The following is a 27,382-nucleotide window of genomic DNA, read 5'->3' as shown; positions in this document are numbered from 1 at the left end:
GGCTGCACAGGGGCAGCAGGAGCTGCAGCAAGAGAGGGGGCTGCGGCCACCGTAGCTCGCTGCCACTGCGCCCATTGTCCTGCTGGCACGGGCTGCACAGGGGTGGCGGCAGCAGTGGCGGCAAGGGAGCGGGTTGCAGCAGCTGCGGCAATGAGAGCAGCCTGCTCTTGCCACCGTCGCCTGCTCTCTCTCTGCCACCGCCACTGCCACCTGCTCTCATCGTGCGGGAGCATGCCCCCCCCCAGCGGGGGGTGCCATGCCCCCTGGGGGGGGCGCCTCAGGGAGCATGCCCCCTGCCGCCCAGGTGAGTGGGCGCGGGGGGAAAGGGTGGGATCGGGAGATCCCCCGCCTTGGGCAAGGGGATGGCAACTCTACTCAGTGAGCTTCCATGGCAGAGTGGGGATTCGAACCTAGATCTCCCAGATCCCAGTCTTCATCTGATACTCTAACCACTACAAAATATTGTCTCTCTAGGGTTGCCAACTTCTGCTTGGAAAATACCTGGAAATTTGGGGATGGAGCATAGGAAGGGGGTAGGGGGAGCTTTAGGAATGTGAGGGACCTCAGCAGGGATTAATGTCACAGAGCACCCTCCAAAGCAATCATTTTCTCAAGATCAAAAAGAGTCCAGTAGCACCTTTAAGACTAACCAATTTTATTTTAGCATAAGCTTTCGAGAATCAAGTTCTCTTCGTCAGATGCCTGATACAGATGCAAGAAGATACAAGAAGAGAACTTGATTCTCGAAAGCTTATGCTAAAATAAAATTGGTTAGTCTTAAAGGTGCTACTGGACACATTTTCTCAAGAGGAACTGATCTCTGTCATCTGGAGAGCAGTTGTAATTCCAAGAAATCTTCGGCCCCCACCTGGAGGTTGGCAATCCTATTGTTCTCTGGCCTGCCAGGGTCTGGCCTGGTAGGAACTTTGCTAAATCGCTTGCTCTCTCCAACTACACTTATAATCTGAAATCCATTTCATATTTTAAATTAATTCCAGGATACCAGTCTGAAGGAGTTCCAGCCCAGGTTTTACTTATGGCTCAGTATAAGCTGGCTATGCAAGCTGCTTGTACCTTTCTTTGTATATTCTAAATAAAGTTATTCTTGGTTTACACAAGACAACCCTCAATGTATTTCTGAGTGATTGCAGGATCCTACAGCACTGTTATTCCTAAACCTCCAGGTGGGGTCTGGAGATCTGGAATTACAAGTGAGCTCCAGAATATGGAGATCAGTTCCTGTGGAGGAAACGATAGCTTCAAAGGGTAGACTCTATGGAATATACCCCCCTGAGATCCCTCCCCAAAGTCCATCTCCCAGGCTCTACCCTCAAATCTTCTGGAATTTCCCAACCCAGAGTTGGCAATCATATTTTTTCCTGTCCTAGTAAGACAGTAAAAAGGGAGACTTGATCAAGCGTACGGTAGGCTACCATAAACAGCTGGTGGGTTGCATGCAGGTTGGTGGGTAGGGGTGCCATTCCCCCGCCCAAGGTGGGAGGGAAAGTATGGGGGACAGTCATTGTGACATCACCACATCAGCATGACACTCCAGGAGCTTCCCAAAATTCTTTGGCAGCGGAGTTTAGAGTGTCACACCAACACAGTGATGTCGCTTTATGCCAGAAGTGATGTCACTCCATCGTCCTGATGTCATTCCCACTGCCTCTCCCTCTGGATGCCAACCAATTCTTTCTCAGACTACCCTACTTCACAGGGTTGTTGTGAGATTAAAACAAAGGAGGAGAAAACAACATACACTGCCGTGAGCTCCTGGGAGAAAGGGCAGGATAAAAAAGAAACAAAACAATGGAATGAATTTTGCTTCAGTGATCTACTGATTTTCATTCCAATCTTGGCGAGATCATCACATGACTATCTCCAAACATATTTGCAAGTTCTTTAATGATAAAATGCTGAGGGTGGATAATCATACCTTTCTCTTGGTATGATTATTTAATCTTGACAGAGAGGGGGGGAAAGCCTACATTGACTGAAAGATAAATTCCAAAAGTGGTTGGCCATAATCCAACAAAGATTGAAGTACACTTGAGTCAATTAAAGAAATTAGTGTTTAAAGTCAGAGGAGTGGCTGTCTCTCACAGCATCTGTCATACAAGCAGAAAGTCCTTGGTTCAATCCCTGACAAAGCAAGCAACCGGCAGGGACAAGGTGATCCACCAGACATTGATCAGTGGTCCCCTCATAGATTATGGTTTACCTTCTGCTTAGCTGTGGCATATACGCTGAGGAAATAAGAAAGAAATGCAGCACATTCTTATGTGGTAGACTCAGTATTTATTAGCAGAAGACACTGGGCACATGATTGCTGAGCACATCATCAAAGTGATCATTAATCCCTTTTTTTAGACTTTGGTTTTAGTGGTGTTTTCATTTGCTGATTAATCCATTTGAGGTAAGGGCTGACCTTGGTGTAGATTCCAAAATTATCAAGGTTCCCACAGCCCTCTCCCCAGCTCACTAGGCCAACTAGGAACCAGGTATTCTTGAACTGAGTGACCATAGGGCCACCACTATCTCCATGACAGGAATCCCGCTTATCTCCCATGATGCCTGCACAGATCATGTTATCTGAGATTGAATTCTGCATAGCATGAATACATTCATTCCGAGGTGCCAGAGGGATTTCAATATAATTGAGAACAGAGCTGTAGTTAGTTGCAGAACTGCTACTCTGGCTGCCCCAGCCAGTCACCACTGTTTGGGTCCCTTCTGTCATCAGTTCCTGCTCTGCAAGGTTATTGGCAGGTAGGCATATGGGCAGCACGTATTTGTTGAAGAAAACTGGATGGGCTAGGTGCAACAGTGCAATGTCATTATCAGAGGTGCTTTTGGTATAGTTTTCATGAGGCACTAGCTTGTCAGTGATGATAGCTTGTTCACCATCATCTGTTCGCCAGCGATGATATTTACCTGTAAAGGCAACAACAAAAGAGTGAGCTGGTACTGTCCTCAGGACTCAAAACCCGCTCTACACCTCTCAGCTCAATTAAGCAGAACTTTTAAAGTGTGTGTATGAGTGTGGATTGTGATTCACCCTTCCTTTCCTGAATCTCAGGGTATGTAATTCCAAACCCAACATTAGACAGTGTTCGCTATATATAGTAAAGCCAACAGAATTTTGCATTGTATTGAACTTGAGGTGGTTAAGCTTCACCACAAAACCACATACAATAATAACATACTTCGTAAACCGCTCAGAGTGGGCGTTAAGTTGTCCTGAAGGGCAGTATATAAATCGACTGTTGTTGTTGTTGTTGTTGTTGTTGTTGTTGTTACTAAAAGTGGGAGGGGGAGAATATAATCAAGGGACACGTGCATGTGAGAGATGGTGTTTGCATCCACAGTGAGAGAGGACAGCAGAGCGGGGAAGACAGTCTGATCATTACCTGATTGGATGGGTATAAAAGTAGCAGGTAGGAGAAAGAATTGTGTGCTTTAGAATTTAGCAGCAAAATGTTGTTTGTAGGCCTCTGCAAGACTTCAGAGTGGAAGTATACATTTGATTACATCCTAAACTGTGCAGTGTGCATAGAAAATCAGCAAGTCAGGGAGAATGGTTTATCCAAGCTTTCTTTCTGATGCACGGTCTGTTTGTGAGGATTTCCTTGTGCTTCTGGTGGAGCATTGAGTACAGGTGGAAACACACGTTACTAAGTTCCTAGGGACGCTCAAGTGCAGGATTGTATGTGTAGTCCTCAATTCAAGTGATTCCGGAGGGCAAATTGCCAATTCAGCTGTCTTTTCGCTGCAAGAACAAGTACTGTAGGTTCTTTTAACTTGCCAATTTGCATTTAAGGTGTGAGAAAGTGTCAAGATCTGCATTTCAATGAATGGATATGGGGGGAACTGGGATACTTTTAGCAGTTGAGGAGGAACTGATATTGAAGGCATGAATGTATTCACGCGGAGCAAATCAAAGTGTGACTGTGCAAGTGAGTGCATGGAAAGTTGTGGGGGGGGGGGGCGGTACATGAACTGTCATTCACTTGAGTATCCGTAGGTACTTAGGAATGTATATTGCCTACCATCTATTAGAAAGGATCTAATAACAACATTCTTTTTTGCAGCCAAAACCTCACTAGCACTATACTGGAAATCAAAAACAATACCTACAATTAACACATGGTGGAATAAAATTTGGGATCGCCTCCTAATGGAAAAAATAACTGAAAAGTTGTATTTACAAACCAACCCTGCAGGTACCTCTAATTTTTATGCTAAATGGGAACCTTTCTTAGACTTTTTATCTAAAAATGATTTGTTACTAACGAAATTACCATATCAAGAAGTCATGGATATGGAAATGTGGGGATTATGGTAACTATATTTTGTAAAAAGAAAAGAAAAAAAGTTGAGATTATAATTGTTATATAGACACGCCATGTATTTTTATGTTTAAATGTAGTATAATAACTATTTGCATAGATAAGGACGTATTTGTATTAAGAACTGACTGAAATTTAGTAATGTTTCGCAATGTTCTGTAAGTTGTAATAATAATAAAAATTAAAATTAAAACAAAACAAAACAAAAGGAATGTATATTGCCTACTCACTTGCTCTGCATCCTAAAATCCAGTCCAGAAAAGGTTTTCCACTTAATGCTGCTAACTGCAAAAACTGAGCTTAAAATATTTGATACAACAGGAAATGGCTATGGATGTTTCAATATTTCTCTAAATTAAATGTTGCAAGCAGCCATAAAGCAAACTTGGATTTTATCACCTTTTATGTTAGTTCCAAGGTGTAAGGTAAACCATTATCTCACAAAGATACTGTTACTTCTCCGGCTGTTATAATTGAATTAATATATGTCACTCTGATTAGTGTAGTTCTTGCCTTTCTCAGTCAAATCTTAACCTCAATCCTGATAAGACCATACTCTCTGTCTCAGGTGTGGAATAAGAGGCGAAAATGGCCCTGGAAATGGAAAAGGCCCCTCCCACAGTGCCCTGACAGAGCAGGAGAGGAGGAAGAGCAGGCTGAGGCACAACCAGGGACTGTGAGCTCATGGTGGCAACTTGCACTGCCTTGTACAATATTGGGGCCAAGAGCTTCCACAACCTCCCATGGAACTGCCCTTGGTGAGGTGAATCTCACCTCACTTGGATCCAGGGTAGTCCTGGCAGGGGGCAGCTCACAGGCCATTGGCCCTTTGGGACTTTTCCTGGTGGCATTAATGGCCAGTCTGTATGACCTGCCTATTATTCCACTGGAAGAGAAAAGCCCTGAGTTATAGATTGAAGTGTCCCATATTACAAAGAAGTGCAGTCTTTTTTCCTTACCAAATTTCAATTTGAATACTTCTTCTCCCTCCAGACAATGAGCAGCTGTCAGCACCCAGGTGGGGTGTATGAGAACACCCCCACACTTAAATTTCCCTGCTCCATTTATTAGCATAACCTGAAATGCAAAAGAAGAGTTACGGGGCCACTGACTCTTTTTCACATGTTATTCAGTTCACAGTACATGTTCAACTTTGCTCTGTTGGATGTTCTAGCATCTAATATTTTGTTTTCTATGTCTATTGATAAAAGTCCCAAATAGCTTTCTATTAAAAATATTTTTAAATGGCTTGGAATAAACTACATAGAATTTTCTTCTCACTTTTAATGGAGCTGGGCTCATATGCTGGTATGGTGTACAGATTCGTGTGGAAGGCTGAATCCACACATTAGTGGAATATTGTGCTATTAGTGCAATCATTTGAAATCAAATGATCCTGTGTGAACAGTTCATGAATGATTACAGCAACAGCACAATGCCCAATGATATATGGAAGCAACCTCTACCTAGGACCAAGTTAAAATCATCACTCATCCATGAAGGTTGGTGGGTGACCCTGAGCTAGTCATACTCTCTCGACTTAACCTACCTCAGAGGATAAAATGGAAATTGGGGAGAACCATGCCCTGACCTCCTTGGAGAAAGGGTGGGAGAAAACTCAGACAGCTAGACAGGCATTACAGACTGACAGCTAAGCAAGTCTGCTGAACAGAAGCAAAGACCACTGTCAAACAGATGGTATTTTTTACCCCTGAAAAGAAGATATTTATTCCAAGCCCATTTGCCAAACATCACAGGGCTCTCTTGCTGTTTTTATTTCATTCAAGACCTGTTTCTTCTATAATGTCACATTCGTTTCTGTATAAGCAGCCATCATGATGAGCAGAGTTTTGGTATGTTATTCCATGTGGAGTTTTTAACTTTGACAGTTCAGCCTACATTTTTTGATAACTGCTCCTGAAGTTCCACACAGTGTATGCGTGTTCTGAGCTGATGATGCTGTTGGGGATCAGGATGGCAGACTGACACAATCTTTAAAGTAATTTTGTTTCCTCCATCATAGCTTAGGCCCAAGCTAATTAAGCTATAGTTTAGATCTACCGTGACTAGTGTGTCCTGTAGGGCCAAGCTACACATGACGAATGACACTTGAACAGCAAGTGTATTTCTCCCTGTTCACTTGCCCTCCACTCAATCCACTTGCCGTTCAAGTGTCATTCGTCGTGTGTAGCTTGGCCCGTAGTCTCTATCACAATGGCAATCCCTAGTTTGGCATGATGATACTGGGTAGCAAGTCTGCTGGGGGTGGGTGGGGATAAAGATAAAAAATTCTGCCCCCACCCCTCCCGTGTTGCCATGGGAGCAGACAACCAAAGGACCACTAGAGCACAGTACCTATTCTGCAATCTGCTCAAGCACCTTGCTCTTTGGAATGGAGCTGGGGGGCGGGGGTGGGAATCAAACATGCTGTGAGCAAGAACATGGTGAATCTTTGTCTAGGTACACATGGTGGCTCTTGGCAGGTCTGTCAAGTAGTATGGTTAACAAAAATATCTTTCCTTAGCAAACAGTGGTAAAATACATTGGGGTAGGTGGGTGTGGTCAAATATTTGGTTTGACCTTGGGGTGCCTGAGTAGGAAATTTTATACCAACTCCTGGGAAAAGGGAAATCCTCCCACCAGGTAGGTAATTGGGAACCTCTTCAAAACACCTTACTTGCCAAGGGCTGTCTCCTTTTTTCCCAGCTTTTCCTGCAATTAGTTTAATGTTCAGCCCACTGGTTGAAGAATGGGGATCCACAACTCTCCCACAAGGGAACTCCACTGTAAAGAAGTCATTAAAAGATTGTGTAGAAAGATCAAAAGATCTATACTGTTCCTATAAGCTTGTACTTACAAAAAGAAATCCACCCTACTTTTCAATCAAAACTTTCAAAATAATCTTATACTTCCCTTATTTCTGGGAGCTGTGTGAATCTAATTAAATTTTCAGTCCTAACTTCCCATTGGATCAACCTGAAGAAAATTCCAAGCCTTTTTTAGCATAATAAGGATTTTTTTAGCAAGAGCTGATTTTCACACAAGGCATCACTTGTTTGTTCATATCCTGTGTCTGTGTGATATCTCACAGTACTATGGTTTAATAAAATATTAATATTTTCAGGCTCTTAGAAATATTATGTCATCCTTTTGTAATGCATGTAGGGAAGATATGCCCCTTCCCAATGTAGGGAGGATATGCCCCTTTTCACATGTGCCCCGGGAGATCGTGCAAACTCACAGCATGAAGCGAAATCAAAGAGTCCAGTAGCACCTTTAAGACTAACCAATTTTATTGTAGCATAAGCTTTCGAGAATCACAGTTCTCTCCGTCAGATGCATGGAGGGCCAACAGAAACTGGTCAAATATAGAGGATTTGAAATATAGACCAGTTTCTGTTGGCCCTCCATGCATCTGACGAAGAGAACTGTGATTCTCGAAAGCTTATGCTACAATAAAATTGGTTAGTCTTAAAGGCGCTACTGGACACTTTTTGATTTTGCTACTACAGACTAACACGGCTAACTCCTCTGGATCTACAGCATGAAGTGTCTTCCTAGCACAATCTCCCAGCACGATCCCCTTTAATGGCCCGATGACGTCAGAAAAAGTGCCATTAAATGGGATTGTGCCAAGAAATTGCGCTAGGAAGATGCTTTTATGCTGTGAGTTTCGCGCAATCTTCCAGGTGTGTGGCCGTGAGAAAACAGCCAAGACCTCAGTTTCTGTATTTCTATGTGATAAAGATGGCAATTAATATTTTTTTTTATTTCAAAGACTTATGTACCAATTTATCAATAAATTCTCAAATTGGTAACATGTTCATTTAGAGAGACAATATAGAGGATAGGCATAGCTAAGAGCCATTCTACACGGTCTAATTTAAACAACAGGCAATAGGTTGGAGAAAATGGCTGCTTTGGAAAGTGAACACTATAGCATTATACCCCACTGCAGTTCCTCCCTTCCCCAACCCCCTCAGGCTCCACCCCCAAATTTCCAGAATTTTCTAACCCTTAGTTGGCAACCATAAGTGAACTATAAATATATTACTTTACATATTTACTCAGAATTAAGTCCTACTGGTTTCAGTAAAACGTATAGTATTGCTTCTTAAGCCCCACTATATCCAGGGAGCTATATGGGTTGGATCCAGTCAGCATTTTCATTTAGTCTCACTAATTTCCCTCCTTACTACTCTTCTTCATCCCCCAATGGCTTTTGTCTAAGCAGGTCTCCTGATCCTTCCTGAGCATTTCCTTTTTGGTGATCAAAGGAAACCAAGACCTCCCATTTTCACCTGTGGAAAAGCTAGTTAGATCCATCCAAGGTGGCGGAACTCTCAAGAGGAAAATGAGGAAGAAACACATGAGATTCTTTGAAATCATATCATTTTCAAGCACTATTGCTGAGTATTTTCAAGAGGTGCCGGAACAACGTTCCCCTGCGTTCCCCCTGAAAAAAAGCCCTGGATCCATCATATACCTAACTACCTTTCTCTGACTTGAACCCAGGCCTGCATATAGCAACACAATGATTCATGCTTACTAGACTTTATGAATGTTAATAATTCTAATCACACAAATAAAAACTGTTCCTTTTGTTATTCTTCATAGTAATTAATAATCGATACTTTCTTGTCAAGGCAGATAACGAAGCACCTCAGGGAAGCATGGGATTAATCATATATTTCATGTAGCGATTTGGACTGAGTTGATATACTGATAACACAACTTCATATAATCTTACCAGGGAAGTGGTGAATATGTTCAGCCAGAATCTGGAGGCAATGAGAGATTATCTAGACAAAATGGAAGTGTTGTGGCTTTGTAGTAAAACTGGTCTGGGAATAAGGGCTTTAAATTTTTTCAATTTTTATTACACGTTATGGGGTGCATCTTAATTAGCATTCATATGTTAACAAGAGACCTGTTTTTAAAATTATATCTTCAGCAATAAGAATGTCTGTTATTAGAAAAGCCTTGGACTGAAGCCAAGCATGCTTGTGCACACCCTTCTTCCTTACCTACAGGTTGGCAAGAAGTGTGATCATCCTTCAGCTGGTACCCTGAAGCACAACTGCAGTGACGCTGGCCCTTCTCCTGATCCTCATGGCAGAAATGTTCACAGCCACCATAGTCAGTGGAGCAGTTGGTGTAGTTGCTCTCTGGGCAGCGAAAAAAGAAAAAAGGTGATGAAAAAGGCAGTGTCATAAAGGTCACTCTAACTTCCTCTTTATAAAGCTGTACAGAAATGAAACCATTTAAGGTCCAATTCAGATGGCCCACATCTGCTCTGTCTACAGTGTAAGATCATGAGGAACACGGGTTAGATCCATACTAATGTTTTTGTGTGTGCAAGGAGTTCTGCCCACTGAGTGCGATTTCCCCACCTCCCCCCTTATCTGGCAACAATGCCTCCCATAATCCTGATCCCCACGGAGATGGGACCCCTAGGAAGAGGAATGGGGGACATTTGAAGCTGCTGCAGGAAAGAGAGGTGGAAAAATTGCAATCAGTGGGTGGAAATATTTGCACCTGTGGAAATGCCAGTCTGCATCCAAGCCCAAAATGAAGGCTAAGTCCAGCCACTGATGCAACCAGTTCAGTATTGTCCGCTCTCCAAGGTATCGTGCACAGGAAGCTGTTTCTCAATATGTGGTACCAGAGATCTTTCTAGACTGTTTTGCAGCATTGTTTGTTGTAAGGGGCACAGAATTTGCATATGGCCAGTTAGACACATTTTGTCTGGTGTAAATCAACTCTGGGGCAGTTGCTATTTGAGATAGAGTTAGGATTATCCTTAAGCTTTAGAGAAGAGTTTGGCTGCTAGCGAGGGGGAAATTGCAACTTTCCCAGCATTCAAACTGCATTATTTTGCTGCTGGAGGACTGCAATTTAGCCTCCAGCTACTGCATCAATGCTCCTGTAACTCCCTCATGGAACATAATCATGAGAGCATCATATGCTATTATTGAAAAATATGTGTTTTTATTGACAGCATTTATTTACAGCCTAAGGAAGTTTACAACATAGAAACTATATAAAACAAATGCAATAAAACAACCAGGGCTTTTTTTCAGATGGAACGCAGTGGAACGGAGTTCTGGAACCTCTTGAAAATGGTCACATGGCTGGTGTCCCCGCCCCCTGATCTCCAGAGGGGAGTCGCAGAGGGCAATGTAAACTCCCCTCTGTCTGGAGATCAGGGGGCGGGGCCACCGGCCATGTGACCATTTTCTCCAAGGGCAACCCACTGAGTTCCACCACCTCTTTTCCCAGAAAAAAGCCCCCAAAACAACCATACTAATATTCATTATAATTGGTAAAACAGATGCACTAAAAATAATAATATGGGTAGATAAAAATAGTAGCAATTTCATTATAAATCTTCAGCACCCAACACAGCCTTCACACTTTAAAACTCACAAAAATGTTTTCACACTGGGAGTGAATTCCACAGTGGCATCAAATCACAGAAGGCCTTGTTTTTGTGATGTTATACCCAGTTGTATTGAGACTTTATTTTACTTTTCAAATAATCTTGAGAAGATTATATTCCTCAGCTGTACCACCGATGCACAAGAAAATGAATCCCTTAAAAACGTTTAGCAAATACCAATAATGCTCTTTCTTTTCAGTAGCAATGCCCTGCTCTTTTACTCCAGTTATTGATATGAGAGCCAGTGTGGTGTAGTGGATAGAGTGTTCGACTGGGATCGAGGAAACCGAGATTCAGATCCTCACTCTACCATGGGAGCTAGCTGAGTGAATTTGTGTCAGTCATATACTCTTAGCCTCATCTACTTCACAAAGTTGTGAAGATAAAACTTAGGAGAGCAGAATGATTTAAGCTGCTTTGGTGTCGTTGGGAAGGCAGACAGAATATAAAAGAAAGAAATAATAAAGAAAAATGTGGCAGGTATATGTCTGTAAGATATGCCCACTTTGTACACACAAGGGTGCTAAAGTATAGTTTGCCAGCCTCTTCCAACACAGATGAGGGAAAACCCTCCTGCAAGGGCCCTTTTTCCTTTGCTGCTAAGAAGCAAAAAGTGTGTTCTTTCTTGGTAGAACCTCCCGGGCTATAAGGTCATCAGAAAGGGCCTTTAGAACAGCATGTATTTTCTGTAATGGTTTTAAGTATTCACCTGAGCTTTAAACAGTACAAAGGCAACCACAGCAACAATGTTTATATTTCATAGTAAAATAGAGAACTGAAGCCTGTAATTACCATATTGGCACAGGTGTCCCTCCCATCCTGCATTACAAATGCAGTTATATCGCATAAAGCTGTCCACACAGGTTCCATTGATACACGTGACGTTTTCGCACTGGTCTCCATCTAAAAACACATTTTCAGAGAAACTCAGGCCATGTGCCATGTCGTTCGCTGCAAGTTAATAGCCAAAGACATCTCCCCTAGGTATACCCAACCAACACATGCAGTTTGCTTCTTTCGTTGTGTGCTTCATTCCCCTTATGAGTGTCGGATTTCCAAAGGTACTAGCAACCACAAAAGCATGGGTTTGGGGGAAGCAACGGAAAGCTGAGTCATGGAACACTCGTGGCGTCTACAGGAGAGGCCTTGGAGAGTATAACAGGGTTTCACTTACCTGTAACTGTTCATTAAGTGGTCTTCTATGCAGACACACATGGAACTGCACATATGCAGGCCAGCCATGGACATTGAAAGCTCCTAGAGGTGCAAGACTTTCACCTAGACTTTTTGTGCGCTTTTCTCCCAGGAGCAGCTATAAAAGGAGGAGTGAGTGTCTCCCTCCTTCAGTTCTCTAAGTCGCTGGTTTAGAAGGAAGGTAAGAAAAAAGAGCACACTGCAGGTAAGGAGGAAGGGATGTGGTGGGCCTACACAGAAGACCACTCAATAAACAACAGGTAAGTGCAACCCTGTTTTCATCGTTCTGTGCAGTTACACATGGGAGATTAGCAAGCTAACTTACCCAGGAGCTCTTTAATGGAACAGACTCTTGAGGACTGCCTTGCCACAGTTTGCCCATCTGACGTGAGTCTACGTCAATGGCATAATGCTTGATGAATGTGGACAGTGTAGACCAGGTGGACGCCTTACACAATCCTATTAGAGGGATGCCCATACTGAAAGCTGATGAGGTGGATTGGGCCCTTGTAGAGCGCAATGAGCATGATTGTTTAGATCAATTATAACAATCTGTAATGAGCCAAAATATCCCATTTGAAATGGTCTGTGCAGTGACCTTCAGACCCTTTTGGGGCCTTTTAAATGAGACAATGAGAGAAGGTCCTTTTGGAAAGAAGGCGTCCTGTGCAAGTAGAAGCACAAAGCAAGATTTACATCGAGGGTGTACAACAATCTCTCTGAGTCAGTCATAGAAGTAGGGAAAAATACTGGTAAGACAATGTCCTGATTTAAGTGGTCTGTGCAGAAGACATGGGGCCTCATGGAAGTGGAAAAAAACGGAAGGTGGTAGTCGTTGGGGACTCCTTGCTCAGGGGTATGGAACGCCATGTCTCTGGGCCAGATCCCCTATTCCAAGAGATGTCTTGCTTGCCGGGAGCCAGAATTCAGGATATTACCGACCGGCTGCCAAAACTCATCAAGCCTGCTGATAAGTACCCGTTTGTGCTGATTCATGTGGGAACGAACGACACAGCTTCGAATACTGTTGCAAGAATTAAAGAGGATTACGAAACCCTTGGAAGGCAGTTGAAGACATTGGGGGCTCAGGTGGTATTCTCTTCTATCCTTCCAGTCACAGGAAGAGGAGCACGCCAGGAGCGGACCATACTTGAGGTGAATCGCTGGCTGAGATGGTGGTGCCGGCAGGAGTGCTTTGGGTTCTGGGACCATGGGATAGGTTTTCTTAGAGAAGGCCTTCTAGCACATGATGGGCTTCACCTCTCAAGGGCAGGGAAGAAAACGTTTGGAACGAACCTGGAGAACTTCATCAGGAGAGCTTTAAACTGATGCTGCAAGGGGCAGGGGACGATCAACATGGCGACTACAATGATGAAGTGAACACAGTGGGGACCCACCTGGGTAGGACAGGTCAAACAAAGATACAAGGCTACAAGTGTTTATATACCAATGCCCAAAGTATGGGCAATAAGAAAGAAGAGCTTGAGCTTCTATTGCAAACAGAGGGCTATGATATAGTAGGAATTACTGAGACTTGGTGGGATGATTCCCATGACTGGAATGTGCTAGTGGATGGGTATGAGTTGTTCAAGAAAAACCGGAAGAGTAGAAGAGGAGGTGGAGTGGCGTTGTATGTGAGGAGAGGGCTTGATTGTCAAGAAGTTATGGAGAATGGGGCGGACAGCCCGGTGGAAAGTATATGGGTAGAAATAAGGGGAGGAAGGACAAAGGGTATTGTTGTTGGAGTCTGCTACAGACCACCCGACCAGCGAGAAGAAATGGATGCTGCCCTCTTTGAACAAATTGGCAGAGTATCCAGACATCAGAACCTTGTAATTATGGGTGACTTCAATTTCCCCGATGTGTGCTAGGAGACAGGCTCAGCAAAGCGTCATGAATCATGCAATTTCCTGACCTGCCTGGCCGATAACTTCCTTTTTCAAAAGGTGGAGGAAGCTACAAGGGGTTCGGCCATACTAGACTTGATATTAACCAACAGGGAAGAATTAGTAGATGAGATGAAGGTGGTGGGGACCTTAGGGGGAAGTGACCATGTCCTTCTTGAATTCCAGTTGCTGTGGGGAGCCAAGGAAGTTCGTAGCCAGACTCATAGGTTAGATTTTCGTAGGGCCAACTTCGATGAATTGAGGCTTGATGAGAGTCATTCCGTGGGGGAGTGTGCTGGAAGGAAAAGGAGCGAAAGAAGGGTGGGCCATTCTCAAACACGAGCTTTTGCAAGTTCAAGCCTTCACCATCCCAGCAAGACGGAAACATGGTAAGGGCTCCAAGAAACCGATGTGGATGCACAGAGAGCTCCAGAATAAGCTAAGGGAGAAAAAGGAAATGTTCAGGAAATGGAGAGAAGGACAGACCTCTAAAGAGGAGTATATGAGGGTTACTAGGTACTGCAGATCAGCCATCAGAGAGGCCAAAGCTCAGTACGAGCTGGGTCTGGCCAGGAGGGCTCGCTACAACAAGAAAAACTTCTACAGATATGTGAGAAGCAAACACAAGGTAAAAGAGGCAATTGGACCACTGTTGGGAGTAGATGGAGAAACTCTGATGCAGGACAGAGAAAAAGCAGACAGGCTTAATGACTTTTTCCCTCTGTTTTCTCCCTGAAGAACTCAGGCACATCTAGAGATAGTAGAAAATGTGGCAGGACACCTGAGTGGCTAATTGACATTGACAGAGAGGTAGTGGAGAGGCATCTGGCTGCACTGGATGAATACAAATCCCCTGGGCCGGATGGGGTGCACCCAAGAGTGCTGAAAGAACTTTCCAGAGAACTTGCAGAACCCCTGTCCATCATCTTCAAGGCCTCCTGGAGGACTGGGGATGTGCCACAAGATTGGAGAAGAGCGAATGTTATCCCAGTCTTTAAGAAAGGGAGGAAGGATGACCCGGGAAACTACAGGCCGGTCAGTCTGACTTCTGTTGCTGGGAAGATATTAGAACAGATTTTAAAGGGATCAATCTGTAAGCATCTGAAGGACAACTCAGTGATCCGGGGAAGTCAGCATGGTTTTGTTCCTAACAGATCCTGCCAGACCAACCTGGTTTCCTTCTTTGATCGAGTGACCAGCTTACTGGATCGGGGGAACTCTGTTGACGTGATTTATCTGGATTTCAGTAAAGCTTTTGATAAGGTCCCCCATGACATTCTGATGGGCAAACTGGAAGACTGTGGAGTAGACTATAGGACAGTTCGGTGGATAGGGAACTGGTTGGAGGACCGTACTCAAAGAGTGGTGGTCAACGGCGTTTCATCAGATTGGAGGGAGGTGTCCAGTGGGGTGCCGCAGGGCTCGGTTTTGGGCCCGGTACTTTTCAATATTTTTATCAATGATCTGGATGAAGGAGTGGAAGGGATGCTCATTAAATTTGCTGATGATACCAAATTGGGAGGGGTAGCAAACACCCAAGAAGATAGAATTAAAATTCAACAAGACCTGAATACTCTGGAGAAGTGGGCAGCTGTGAATAGGATGCAATTCAACAAAGACAAGTGCACAGTATTACATCTGGGCCACAAAAATGAGAAGCACAAATACTGGATGGGGGATACACTTCTGGGCAGTAGTATATGTGAAAGGGATCTTGGGGTAAGAGTGAACTGTAAACTGAATATGAGCAGTCAGTGTGATGTGGTGGCAAAAAAGGCTAATTCAATCCTGGGTTGTATCAAAGGGGCCATAGCATCGAAACCGCAGGAGGTCATAGCCCCTCTCTATACTGCCTTGGTCAGGCCACACCTGGAGTATTGTGTGCAGTTCTGGAGGCCTCACTTCAAAAAGGATGTGGACAAAATTGAGAGGGTGCAGAGGAGAGCGACGAGGATGATCAGGGGTCTGGAGACTGAGCCCTACGAGGAAAGGCTGAGGGCCTTGGGAATGTTTAGTTTGGAGAAGAGGAGGTTGAGGGGGGACATGATTGCTCTCTTTAAATATTTGAAAGGCTGTCATTTGGAGGAGGGCAAAGAGCTGTTCCAGTTGGCAGCAGAGGGTAGGACGCGAAGCAATGGGCTAAAACTACATGCACAAAGGTACCGACTGGATATTAGGAAAAACTTTTTCACCGTCAGAGTAGTTCGAAAGTGGAATCAGCTGCCTAGGGAGGTGGTGAGCTCCCCCTCACTGGCAGTTTTCAAGATGAGGCTGGATGAATACTTGTCAGAGATGCTTTAGGCTGATCCTGCACTGGGCAGGGGGTTGGACTAGATGGTCTGTATGGCCCCTTCCAACTCTATGATTCTATGATTCTAAGTAGAAAGTAGAGATGACCTTCAGCAGAAAGAGGAGCCTGGGATGGAGGACCTCCTTATCTGTGAACATCTTAATGAAAGGAAGGGCATGTCTCAGGGCTTGAAATTCATTCACTCTCCAAGCCAAGATTATAGTCACCAGAAAGGCTGTTTTAGCTGTCAGAACAGCAGATAGCTAGGGGCTCAAAAGGTTTATGCATAAGTTAAGTGAGAACCAAGGAGTGACCAAGGAGGAATCGGCCTGGATGCTGACAGGTATAGGTTTGCTAAACCTCTGAGGACAGACTTGCATTGTGGCTAAGGAAAGAGAGATTTCCTGTCTATATTGTCATGGTAGGTCAAAATGACTGCTAGGTGGACTTTAATGGACGAATTAGCCAAACCTCAATCCTTTAGCTGGAACAAATAGTGTAAAATAGATGGCAATGAGCCCAAGATTGGTTTCAAGTTGTTGCCTGTGGCCCAAAGAGAAAATCTTTTCCATTTGGATAGATATGATTTCCAGGTGGATGGTTTCCTCACTTCCAACAGGATCTTCTGGACTTGGGAGGAGAAATTCAGTCTAGAGAAGATAGGAACCAGGCTGTCAGTTTCAGAGTGCCCAGGTCGTGGTGGAGAACCACATCGTCCTGCAACAGGTGTGGTGTTAGGGGAAAATGATAGATTCTGCCCTGTGCCATTTGGACAGAGTGGCCAACCAGCCTCGCCTTGGCCAGTAAGGGGCTATTATGATCGCCAAGGAGCTTTCCCTCATCATCTTGCTGAGAGTCAATGCCATAAGAGGAAGAGGGAAGAATGCATACAGAAGGGTGCCCGACCAAGGGATCTAAAAAGCATCCCTAAGAGAGACCTTCCCCTTTCCTGCCCATGAACAATACTGAGCACATTTCCTGTTGAAGTCTGTGGCAAACAGATCTATGGTAGAATACCCTCACATTGCAAGAACAGGAGGGAGGGAGTCCATATGGATGGACCATTTGTAGTTCTGGGATTTGGACCAACTTAGTGCATCTGCCAGAACATTGTCCTTGCTCGCTATATGTATAGCAAAGAGAGTGACTTGATTGCTGGATAGCCCATACCATATCAGTGAGGATTCCCGGGAGAGAGCCAGGGAAGCTGTGCCCCTCTGTTCAAGTAATGCATGGCAGTCGTATTGTCCATGCATATCTGAAGGTTCCTGCCTTCCACTAGGCAAAAGAAAGCCTTCAGAGAATACCTTATTGTCCTGAGCTCAAGGAGGTTGGTTTACCTGGGTGGTTCCAGAACAAGACCCCCCCCCCCTCCTGGTACAGAGGCATCTGTGGAAGTTGATACGTGAACTGGGGAGGAGCCAGAGGAAGTCCTCACCAACAGGTTCTGTATGTTGTTCCACCACTTCAGGGATCTGTGAATGAACCTCGGGATAGAAAACCGCTTGTATAGGTTTGGTCAGTATGGGTGGAACACTCAGACGAAATGGTTCTGCAGGGGACGAAACTTCAACCTGGCAAACAGAACTATCAGAAACAGAGGGGCCATAAAACCTAACAGTCTTTGAATTTATTTTGCACTTTGGTCCCTGTAGGAATTTGGATCTTATTTAGAGTGAGGAGAAATTTTTCTATCCTTTCTGGAGTAGGGAAGGGAAAGGCTAGGGAGGAATCTAACACTGTCCCCACAAATATCATCTTTTGCTGGGGAACCAGGGATGACTTCTCCACATTGACCCTCAGGCCGAGTTGGTGGAGGATGGTAAGTGCCAGAGATGTATTCTGAGACAGGGTTTCAATGGAGTGGCCCACCAGAAACCAATTGTCGAGATAGGGAAAAATGATACACCCTTTCTCCCTGAGGTGGTTTACCAGTACCACTACTGCCATGTCTTTCGTAAAAATACGAGGAGCAGAGAGGCCAAAAGGAAGAACCCTGTACTGGTAGTTCTTGGAGCCACAGTGAAAGTGAAAGAACTTTCTGTAGTGAACATTTATTGGAACATGAAAATATGCATCCTTTAAATTATGTTTTTAACTGGAGTAAAATGTCTCTTAAAAGATCAGACAACATTCTGATCATTTTGACCACTATAAACTTGTTTAAGGAATGGAGCTCTAAAATTGGACGACAATAAAATATTGGAAAAACACCCTGTTGGTGCAACCAGAAGGAACCAGTTCTACGACCTGTTTTTCCAGCAAAGACTGCACTTCCTCTAAGTGTAAGGGGGGACAAGGTGGAGAGATGTACAGAGGGTGAATGTCAGTCGGAGTTGTCTAGAATTCCAGACAGTAGCCTTAGCTAACTATAGACAACACCCAAGCCTCCTGAGTGATCAATTCCCAAGCCTGTACAGGAAGAGAGTGGTTGAGTGACATAGCCCCAGAAGACGTGGCATCAAAAATCTTGTTTATTGGATCCAGATTGATCAGTCGAGGAATGGGGACTGTCCTTTGATTTGGTTTGAAAATATTTCCTCTGAAGTTGAACAGAGGTAGAGGAAGAAGGCCACTGAGAGCCTCTGGGTAATGTGTGCATTGGTTGAAAATGGAACCGATTGTTTTTACTATTGTAAGTTGGATATGACTTTGGGGGAACTCTCTGCCTGAAAGGATTTGGGTAGAGAGGTGTGATACCCAAGGACCTCACTGTCACCTTATCATCCTTAATTTTTTTGAGTACCTCATCTGTTGTGGACGAAAATAGGTCTATCCCTTCAAAGGGAAGGTCTTCTACCCTCAGCCCATGGTGAGGGGCTAGGGCTGTGGTTCTGACTGTGAGCCACTCATGCATATGTATGACAATTGCAGAGGCAGTATCTCTCAAAGAGCAATCTCCAATGTGTCTGGTGATATTAATTTGTTGTTTGGAGAGCCTTAACACTTCTCCTTGCAAAATTTTAGCAAGCCTTTGCTTCTCATCTGGCTTAGGTATGGGCCTACCTTTTTCCATAAGAAAAGCTGGTAGCAGGCCATAATTACCCGTTCTAAAAGTTAAGGCTGCAGAAGCATAAACTTTTCTGCTCATTATGTTTAGTTTCCTGTCTTGTTTACTGATGAGAGCTGAATGGCTCATGCTTTTGTTGGAGGCCCTTGTCTTGGAAGGTCTCAGTGACAGTTAAATTGGCAGAAGGGTGAGTAAACAAGAAACCTGATCCTTCTTGTTCATTTTTATTCATATTGTCCAGATTTTTTGACTTTGTTGGACTCAAGGCTGGTTTGGACCACACATCTTTGGTCATGTCAAGCATGCCTTGCATTATTAGGAATGCCACCAGTCCAGCTGCTTATGAATGTAGGACCTTGAAGACTGGATCTGAAGAGGTCGGAGCAGAGCAGGTCCAATGATCTCGCCATCTGGATAAATTGCTTGGTGTATAATTAGACATCTTCACTCGGGGATACAGTAAAATTTTCAGTAAGAAATTCCGGTGGAGAAGGTTCTGATGCAAGATCTGATATGACGTCAGAACTGTCATCAGATTGCACTGTATGGTTCAACTTTGGTTCCAGGGCAATGTTATTTTATGGAACCATGGCTAGAATTGATGTAGGTTTCAATTTATTTCTTAGTTCTGAGCAAACCAAAACATAAGCATCCTTATCATGGAGGAAGTAATGAGGGAGTGGATACATGCCCGGTGAAGCTTCAAACCCATTAGTGAAGTAATGATATAGGGAGCCAGAAGGAGAGTAATGGATCTGATGGTGTCTATGGTGAAGAGCCTGTTCCAAGCAATTGTCATTTTCAGATGGGTCTGAGGGCCCTTCTATCTTTCCACAGGCTGTATTGGTGATGGTGACAATGGGAAAAGGGCTGCAGATGGTTCCACAATCTCAGGAATCTCACACTCAGAAAGGGATGGAACCGAAGTGAAGTACCATCTAGGGATTGGAGATGGAGTTCTCAGAATCCTGGGCGGTCTTGATGCAACCAAAGTAGTTGGAGTTGAAGATGAGGATGTTTTCCTCTTCTGTGACTTAGAAGTCGATGCATTATTAGCATGCTTCAACTTGAGCTTAGCCTTTGCCGCCTATGCTGAGAGTGAGGAGGGCGGCGCGCAGAATGACCAAGACCACACCAGAGTTGGGGTAAAACAGGCCACAACTTTATTAACATAACAATAGGAGCATTGGCGCAGCATGAAGGGCAGATCCCAAAGCACATCGGCTGGCCCGCCTGCCAGCCGGAACCCACCCCCCTCAGCCATGCTGAGGGGGGGACCCAAGGAGTGGCATATGGGGGGAGTCACTTGGGTGTGCACCCCTGAGTGGCCTCCCCTGCCACCTGGGAGTGAGCTCTCCTGGCCGCCCCCGAGCTGGGCAGGCCCTTCCCTAGCTCACCCCCAAGATCCCTTATGGGAATCCCCTTAGGGGGCCTGGCCCTGGCCCCCCCGAACGAGATCTGCCCCAATGCCCACCGCCTACATCGTTGTGACGAAAGAATAAATGAACTAAACATAATGGGAGAGGTGGGTGGGTGATCGGACTCCGCCGGCGACTGGAGAGGAGCCGATGCGGCCGCGGGGCTAAATAGGGAGGGGCCGGACCAGAGGGAAGACTGCGAGCCTGCCGTCTGTTGCCCGGCCCCTTCCTTCGGGCCAACCCCCCGGCCGCCCTGATTGGGCGGCCGAGGTTTGAATCGATTGGCCAGGGCTCGCCGGGGCAGCCCGACGAGCCCCGCAGCCTGGCAGCCACCGCGCACCGCCCTCCCGAGCGCCGGCAGCAACCCCGGGCCCAGGTAAGTCTGAGCCCACCGATTTTCGTAGGTGGCTCTGATTGGCACTAAGGTGAAACCATTAACGGCGCACTGGAACCGACTGGTTGTGAGCGGTAATAGATGCTGAGGAGGCCCTTTCTGGGCACTATGGTCCAATATCTGTGATGTTTTGATCGGAGTTGGTAGAGCCCTTCAAAGCTGACTCTCATAGAGCCACTTTAAGTCGCAACACACTTTCATGGTGTGCTTTGAACATAAACTATTTGCAGACCGCATACCACAAGGTGCCACGGCCCTCACTCAGACAAAGTCATGCCCATCCAATTGGGCCATTTTGGTTCCACAACGTGAGCACTTCTTGAAGAGAGCTTTTGATGCCATGGAGTCAAAGGCCTGAACTCACATTTGTCTTTGGAATGAAGGAGCAGAGCAAAGGCGCCCCTTCACTGGCAGTTTTCAAGAAGAGGCTAGATGAATATTTGTCAAGGATGTGTTAGGCTCATCCAGCACTGGGCAGGGGGTTGGACTAGAAGGTATGTATGGCGCCTTCCAACTCTGTGATTCTGTGAAGAGGGAGCTGCTTTTATAGCCACACCGGGAGGAAAAGCAAGAGTTGAAAGTCTCGTGTCTCTAGGAGCTTTAGATTGTCTGCAACTGACCTGCACATGTGCAGTTCCCACGTGTCCCTGCACAGAAGACACGACAATGAACTGCTTACTTCCCTTTGTAACACTAACCAGAGCAAGTACCAATAATTAACTTAATGTATCTGAAGCAAGCAGTCCTTTGGGGTACAGAAGTCAGTGGCCAGGGGAGAAAAAAAATGTAAGTACCCTCTATAAACATAAAAAATGAACACTTTTTTACTTACCAATGTACTTTGTCCAAAAACTCAGCTGCAAAGACACAAAATCTAGGTTAAAGCTGGAAACAGACTGTTTTCCATTAATGGACTATGTCACACAACATTTGAATGAAAAATAGGAGAATCGTCATCCTTGATGGAGTCATTATGAGAATGAGCTAGTTCTGAGGAACCTCCCCCTCCTCAATCACCAAAAGAATTTATATACAGGATTCTTGCATACAAGAAGCACAAATGTTAGCCAAGCTGGACATTGTCAGAAGAAACACCCCTTCCACATTGCTTTGCATCCCAAAACACATATGGCAATAATGGGACCAAATAATGGTAACAATGAATGGTAATTCTTCCGTTGGAAATAACAGGCTGCAACTCTAGGTGGCATCAGCCATCACAGTTCCATTGAGACAATGGACCACATCCTTCTCAACCTAGTTACAACTATTGATTTTGGTGACTTTTGATAGATTTATTCCAGCTGAAACTGGCACTATACTGGCACTATAATTCAGTGCAGTTTACACAGCCAAATTGATGTGTTAAAAATGGGAGCTGAATAGATCCAGCATTAGGTGAAACAGTTATATTCTTGCTTACTACATGCCCATCTTATAACGCAACAAGTATGTGCAAAGACACAGAAATGGGTTGGGAATGTTGAGCAGATGGTAAATCATTGCACCATGTATAACAGCAAGATTCAAGTCCAGCAGCTTCAAGTCCAGTATAGGCTTTTGAGAGTCAATGCTCCTTCAGTTACCATGTATGTAATTCCACTAACAACCACACAACCCCAGAGACACCCAACAAAACAAGCAACTCAGGAGATTACTTAGGATGACAATGCTTTTAAGCAGGGCTTTTTTTCTGGGAAAAGAGGCGGTGGAACTCAGTGGGTTGCCCTCGGAGAAAATGGTCACATGGCTGGTGGCCCCGCCCCCTGATCTCCAGACAGAGGGGAGTTGAGATTGCCCTCCGCACTGCTCCGCGGCGCGGAGGGCAATCTCAACTCCCCTCTGTCTGGAGATCAGGGGGTGGGGCCACCAGCCATGTGACCATTTTCAAGAGGTTCCGGAATTCCGTTCCCCCGCGTTCCCCCTGAAAAAAAGCCCTGCTTTTAAGGATGTCAATGAAGTAGCATCCAGTTCAAGAGTGCTCCCAAAATCACTTGCAACACCACTGATGGTTCGAATAGCTACTTGGGACAACAGCCTCCCTCAAATAACAGTACATGTCAACACGATAAAGTGATTTGATCCTCACCATCATATTACAAGAACTTACAGTTGCTTCCTTGGTTTTAAATATCTCAGTGGCTTCCTCAAAGTCACATTGTTCTTCAAAACATTCTCGCTCCAACGAGCCTGCTTTGAGCTCCTCCAAGAAAACATTTGCCCTCTTCTGTATTTTCAGCACTTGATTTGCTTCCCTGCTACTGTAAAACACTTTGAACAAAAATGAAAAACCATATGGACCATTAAAGATATTATCTTGCTAATAGTAAGCACTACTTCAGATGTGTTTTCCAATTTACTGCAATTAATGCAGGGTTTTCAAAAGTTCTGAACAGAAAATGCTAAATGCTATGAAGTGACTAAAAGCTGAGTTGGACAAAATCAACACAGATTAAAGGTGCAATCCTAAAATCCATATGTAAGTACTTCAAATAGCAACTAAGCTCCACTCTGGAGTAACTTGGAGATATGTCACTGTATTGGAGGTATGCTAACATAGTAGCTCTGGGTGTAAACATGGGGCTAATACAGCCATGTTTGTGTAGGATCCTGAAATGGGATAGTGCAATCACAGCTCTTCTAAGCACTATGTAAATCCTAGCTAGGATGCACATGGCTCAGGCAATAGAGCACATGGGCATGGCTTAGGGTTTACATGTCTCTGCCTTCATATAGTGTGCACTTTGAAAGCATGTACTCAAAGGGTCTTGTGAATTCTGTACCAAAGGGATCACTATACATAGGCCAGGCAGAGAACAGACAGTTTTATAGCATAATATTTCTGTGACAGACAAGAGGCTGAGAGGTAAAATAACCACTCATCTCTCGGCTCATGGAAGCACTGCCCCAGCATCCAATCACCTTTCAGAGGAGGGATGGAAAGCTGGAGGGAAACGCAGCCTCAGGGAGAGAGCAGTCAGTTGGGGTATAGCTCTGTCTGGTGTTGGGACAGAGGGGTTTAATTCTACCTCTGGGAGAAGACAGAGTTGTCAGGACTCAGATCCATCAGTCTGACTCTTGGGAAAGGGCTGGCTGGTGTGAGCAGAATCCTGTGCATGTGTGAAAAGTTCTAACCTGGTGGCTAGGCAGTGGAAGCCTGTTTGTACTTGAAAATATTAAAGGGAATTAAAACCACAATCTGAAAGCATAACTTGCTTAAATGTTGTTCCTCAGCCTGGTTTCTCCTTTGAATGCTGGGAGACTTGGGCTGCTGATCTGTTCTTTAAAAACAACCTGTACATAAATAAATCTTTGTTATTTTTATAAACCTCCTGCTTTAGTGATCTGAGTTCTTACTCACCATAAAATTTACCTCAAAGCAGAAAATCCAAAGCCTTTACACTCACTACCATGAAAACATTTAGCAAATGAGGGGAAGGTGTACATCCCAAAACAAATCTAGTTCCCGAAGTTATAGGAGGCTGTGTGCGTTTCCTCTGTTGGAAAAAAAGGCCTGTCGCTGTTGCTAAAACTGGAGCACAGCTCTAAGCCTTGGAGAGACAGTTGTTGGTGCTCCATGGGCACATTGCATTCCTTTCTGACAGAGCTGGATAAGAAGCCCCAGTCCTGCTGGGGAGTCTTCATTGAGATACCCATTGTCATCACTTCCATGCCCCAAGTATGAGCCCAGTGATTCCTGCCACTGCTAGCACAGTTTCCTCTGCCAAGTGAGGGGTGGAGATGTCTGGGTGATATAGTTGAGCTATCCCATTCTTCCCTCCCTATATGTAGGCCTATCAAAAGAGTAGGGTAGGGATTTGATCCCTTCTTTGTGGAACTCATAAGTGGCAGTTACAGTGCTCCTACTAGGAATGCCACGTCAGAAGGTGCTATGCTCCCTTGCTTCCTTCCCTTGTGTTCTGTGGGTGGAGGCATGCTGGCATAACTGCTAGGTGGGCTGAGCTAGCTTGTGGATGAGCAGACCTGTTTTACAGGGTAATAGAACTGGGCTCCATATATGGCTGCTGTGTCATCAGAATGCTGCTAACAGCAAAACGTTGCTATGGACTCCAGTTGCTATGCTGTCAACAGCGTTTGTGAAAATATCTTTTCTCTGTTGACAGGATATTGACTAGCTATGCCAGAGCAATGCCAGAGATGTATCAGCACCCAGGTCTCAGGGTGGTGCTGCCTGCTACAGTTTTTAGAATCCATGCTTATTGGCTAAAGAATATCAGTACAAGTGTTCTCCATAAGCAGCAAGTCTCGTAAGGAAGTGACATAATATTAAATTTGGAATAGAGCAGTTAATTTTTTGTTAAGAGCAGTTAATTTTTTGTTAAGGTTAAAGGGACAGGAAACATATTTTTGGCAAAGTAGTATAGGCTGCCTCCACCTTCAGGGAATCTTTGATATTAGCTAAGAACTTTGCAAAGTTAATTGTACTCCTTGAAGAAGGAATATATTTTCTCAGCTGAGACAAAAATCTGTCCTAAGGATGGAGTGCCAGCTCTTATGTCTTTGTTTTATTTGCTAACTATGGCTTCTCTGTGTTAGGACACTCAAAACAATTGTTGCTGCTATTCCACACAACTGTCAAAATGGTACTGATAAATACAGCATCCTCCCAAACTATACTTTACAATGAAATGTAAATAATCAAGCATCTCTTTTCCCACTTTACTTCCACATCAAGATGACAATAGCTACACTTGTACTGTGCTATCTAGACCTATTCTGAAGAGAGTTCTATATACAGAATGATTCTGGTTCTTCAAATCATGTCTTTAAAAATGCAGTGGGGAATAGATCACAGGATACGGAATTTCTCCAGCATGACCAATGCAAGAAAGAAGGATATACCTGAGTCTTCGTGTCCACTAAGCAGTACAAAGGCAGCTGAAAACACCCAAAGGGTAATGATTCTCCACATTGCGCCACAATTAAGACCTAAGAGAATAACCACAAAATGGAGAACAGATTTTAAGGTAATGTTGTATGCTCCTTCGTCTTTTTCAACAGTTATATTTTCATTTATTGAAGCACATTCCAACATGTGTGAGTTGACAATACAAATTATGGCACATAGTTCAGTAGTTAGTTTTTATATTTAGCCTAGTTTTTATATTTAGCCTTGTACCATCTTATAGAAATTGGAAGTCATTTTATCTTGCTATGGTTCCTCACTGCATAACATAACTAATTAATTGGCATGGTTGTGTCTGTTCATGACAGCATATTACACATTCTCTTCTATAAGCTTTTATGTTCCTATCTGAAAGTTACTCAACTGACTTTCAAGAGGAGTTGTGCTTCCCAAGCCGAAGGGGATATCAGAGAACCGAAGATTATGCTAAACATATCTGATTCTCTTTTTTGCCTTACTAGCTTCCCATAGTTATTTTCAACACATAACCCTTTAATTCATTTTTAGCTAGGTTTTTTTTTTAGGTAAAGGAATTTAATAAGAAAAATCAGATGGGGAAAAGCTTCCGAAAAAACTTACTGATTTCACCAGCTGAATCACTGTTGCCTACAGTTCTGCCACCAGATCCAAAGGACACTAGTTAATCCATAACCTCAAATATTTACTCATCACAGACACACTCACAGGAGCTTTCTTCAGTCAAACAAAAACCACTTCTATGGGATTTAACAGAGAACAAGGAAATACCAGGGATCACTTGCTTTGGGACATCATCTTTGATTTTCTTCTTTGTTATTGGCAAAGACACAATTGTGCTGAATATCCTCCAGGATAACAGAAAGACAGGATTTATTGAATTTATGATTTTCCTTTGTTCTGAATCCCATCTACATCCAATGAGCAACAGGAAGATAAGTTTATTATAAGGAACTTGCAAATGTCATTTCCCATCCTCTTCCTAATGATTACAACACTGTTTACCCCCACCAAAACACAATGTAACTTTTATCTTTCTTGGCCCTTCCTCCTTTCAGTGCAGTTGACCATCTATCCCTGCTTTACTCCCCCTAAGCCTTAAGCATCCACAGTTTTGTCCTCAGCCAGTTCTCCTCACTGTAGATGGCTTAGTCAGTATTTATTGGAGGAAAACTTCTCAGTCTTTCACCTCAGTGTTGGGATGGCTCAGAGCTTTGCTTTTGGTTCCATGATATTTCTCTTTTCATATTTTCTCATAAGATTCATTACATCCCATGGCATACATGATACTGAGCTGTGCCACGCAACTAAAGATGGGTGAATGCTCCTCTGTGCAAATTTGCAATTTGACCACAAAATCTGAGCAGCTTCCTTGAATCCTCACAAAGATCTTCATTAAAAATAATTCTAACTTAATTGCATTTTTTGGCATGTTCATGGTCTTGCATGGTTTTCCTGTCCTACTCTCTCCATCCACTGTCCCACCCCAAAGGAAA

The 27,382-nt window shown here is 44.1% G+C and overlaps 1 protein-coding gene across 1 annotated transcript; it reads right to left on the bottom strand.

Annotated features, from left to right (window-relative positions):
- Nucleotides 1-2,281: 2,281 nt before the first annotated feature.
- PROC (protein C, inactivator of coagulation factors Va and VIIIa) lies at nucleotides 2,282-26,542 on the bottom strand. The gene is made up of 9 exons (XM_054983795.1): nucleotides 26,490-26,542; nucleotides 25,847-25,933; nucleotides 23,094-23,254; nucleotides 21,816-21,840; nucleotides 11,584-11,694; nucleotides 9,377-9,517; nucleotides 7,027-7,133; nucleotides 5,309-5,426; nucleotides 2,282-2,934 (listed from the first exon to the last, which is right to left on the bottom strand). The coding sequence occupies exons 2-9, from the start codon at nucleotides 25,914-25,916 to the stop codon at nucleotides 2,354-2,356; spliced, it is 1,314 nt and encodes a 437-aa protein (XP_054839770.1). The 5' UTR covers nucleotides 25,917-25,933; nucleotides 26,490-26,542; the 3' UTR covers nucleotides 2,282-2,353.
- Between the last annotated feature and the right edge of the window lie 840 nt (nucleotides 26,543-27,382).

This window comes from Eublepharis macularius, chromosome 6 (genome assembly GCF_028583425.1).
Source record: "Eublepharis macularius isolate TG4126 chromosome 6, MPM_Emac_v1.0, whole genome shotgun sequence".
NCBI lineage: Eukaryota > Metazoa > Chordata > Lepidosauria > Squamata > Eublepharidae > Eublepharis > Eublepharis macularius.
Note: the sequence above shows the minus strand (reverse complement) of the source record. Positions and strands in the feature narration are given on the sequence as shown.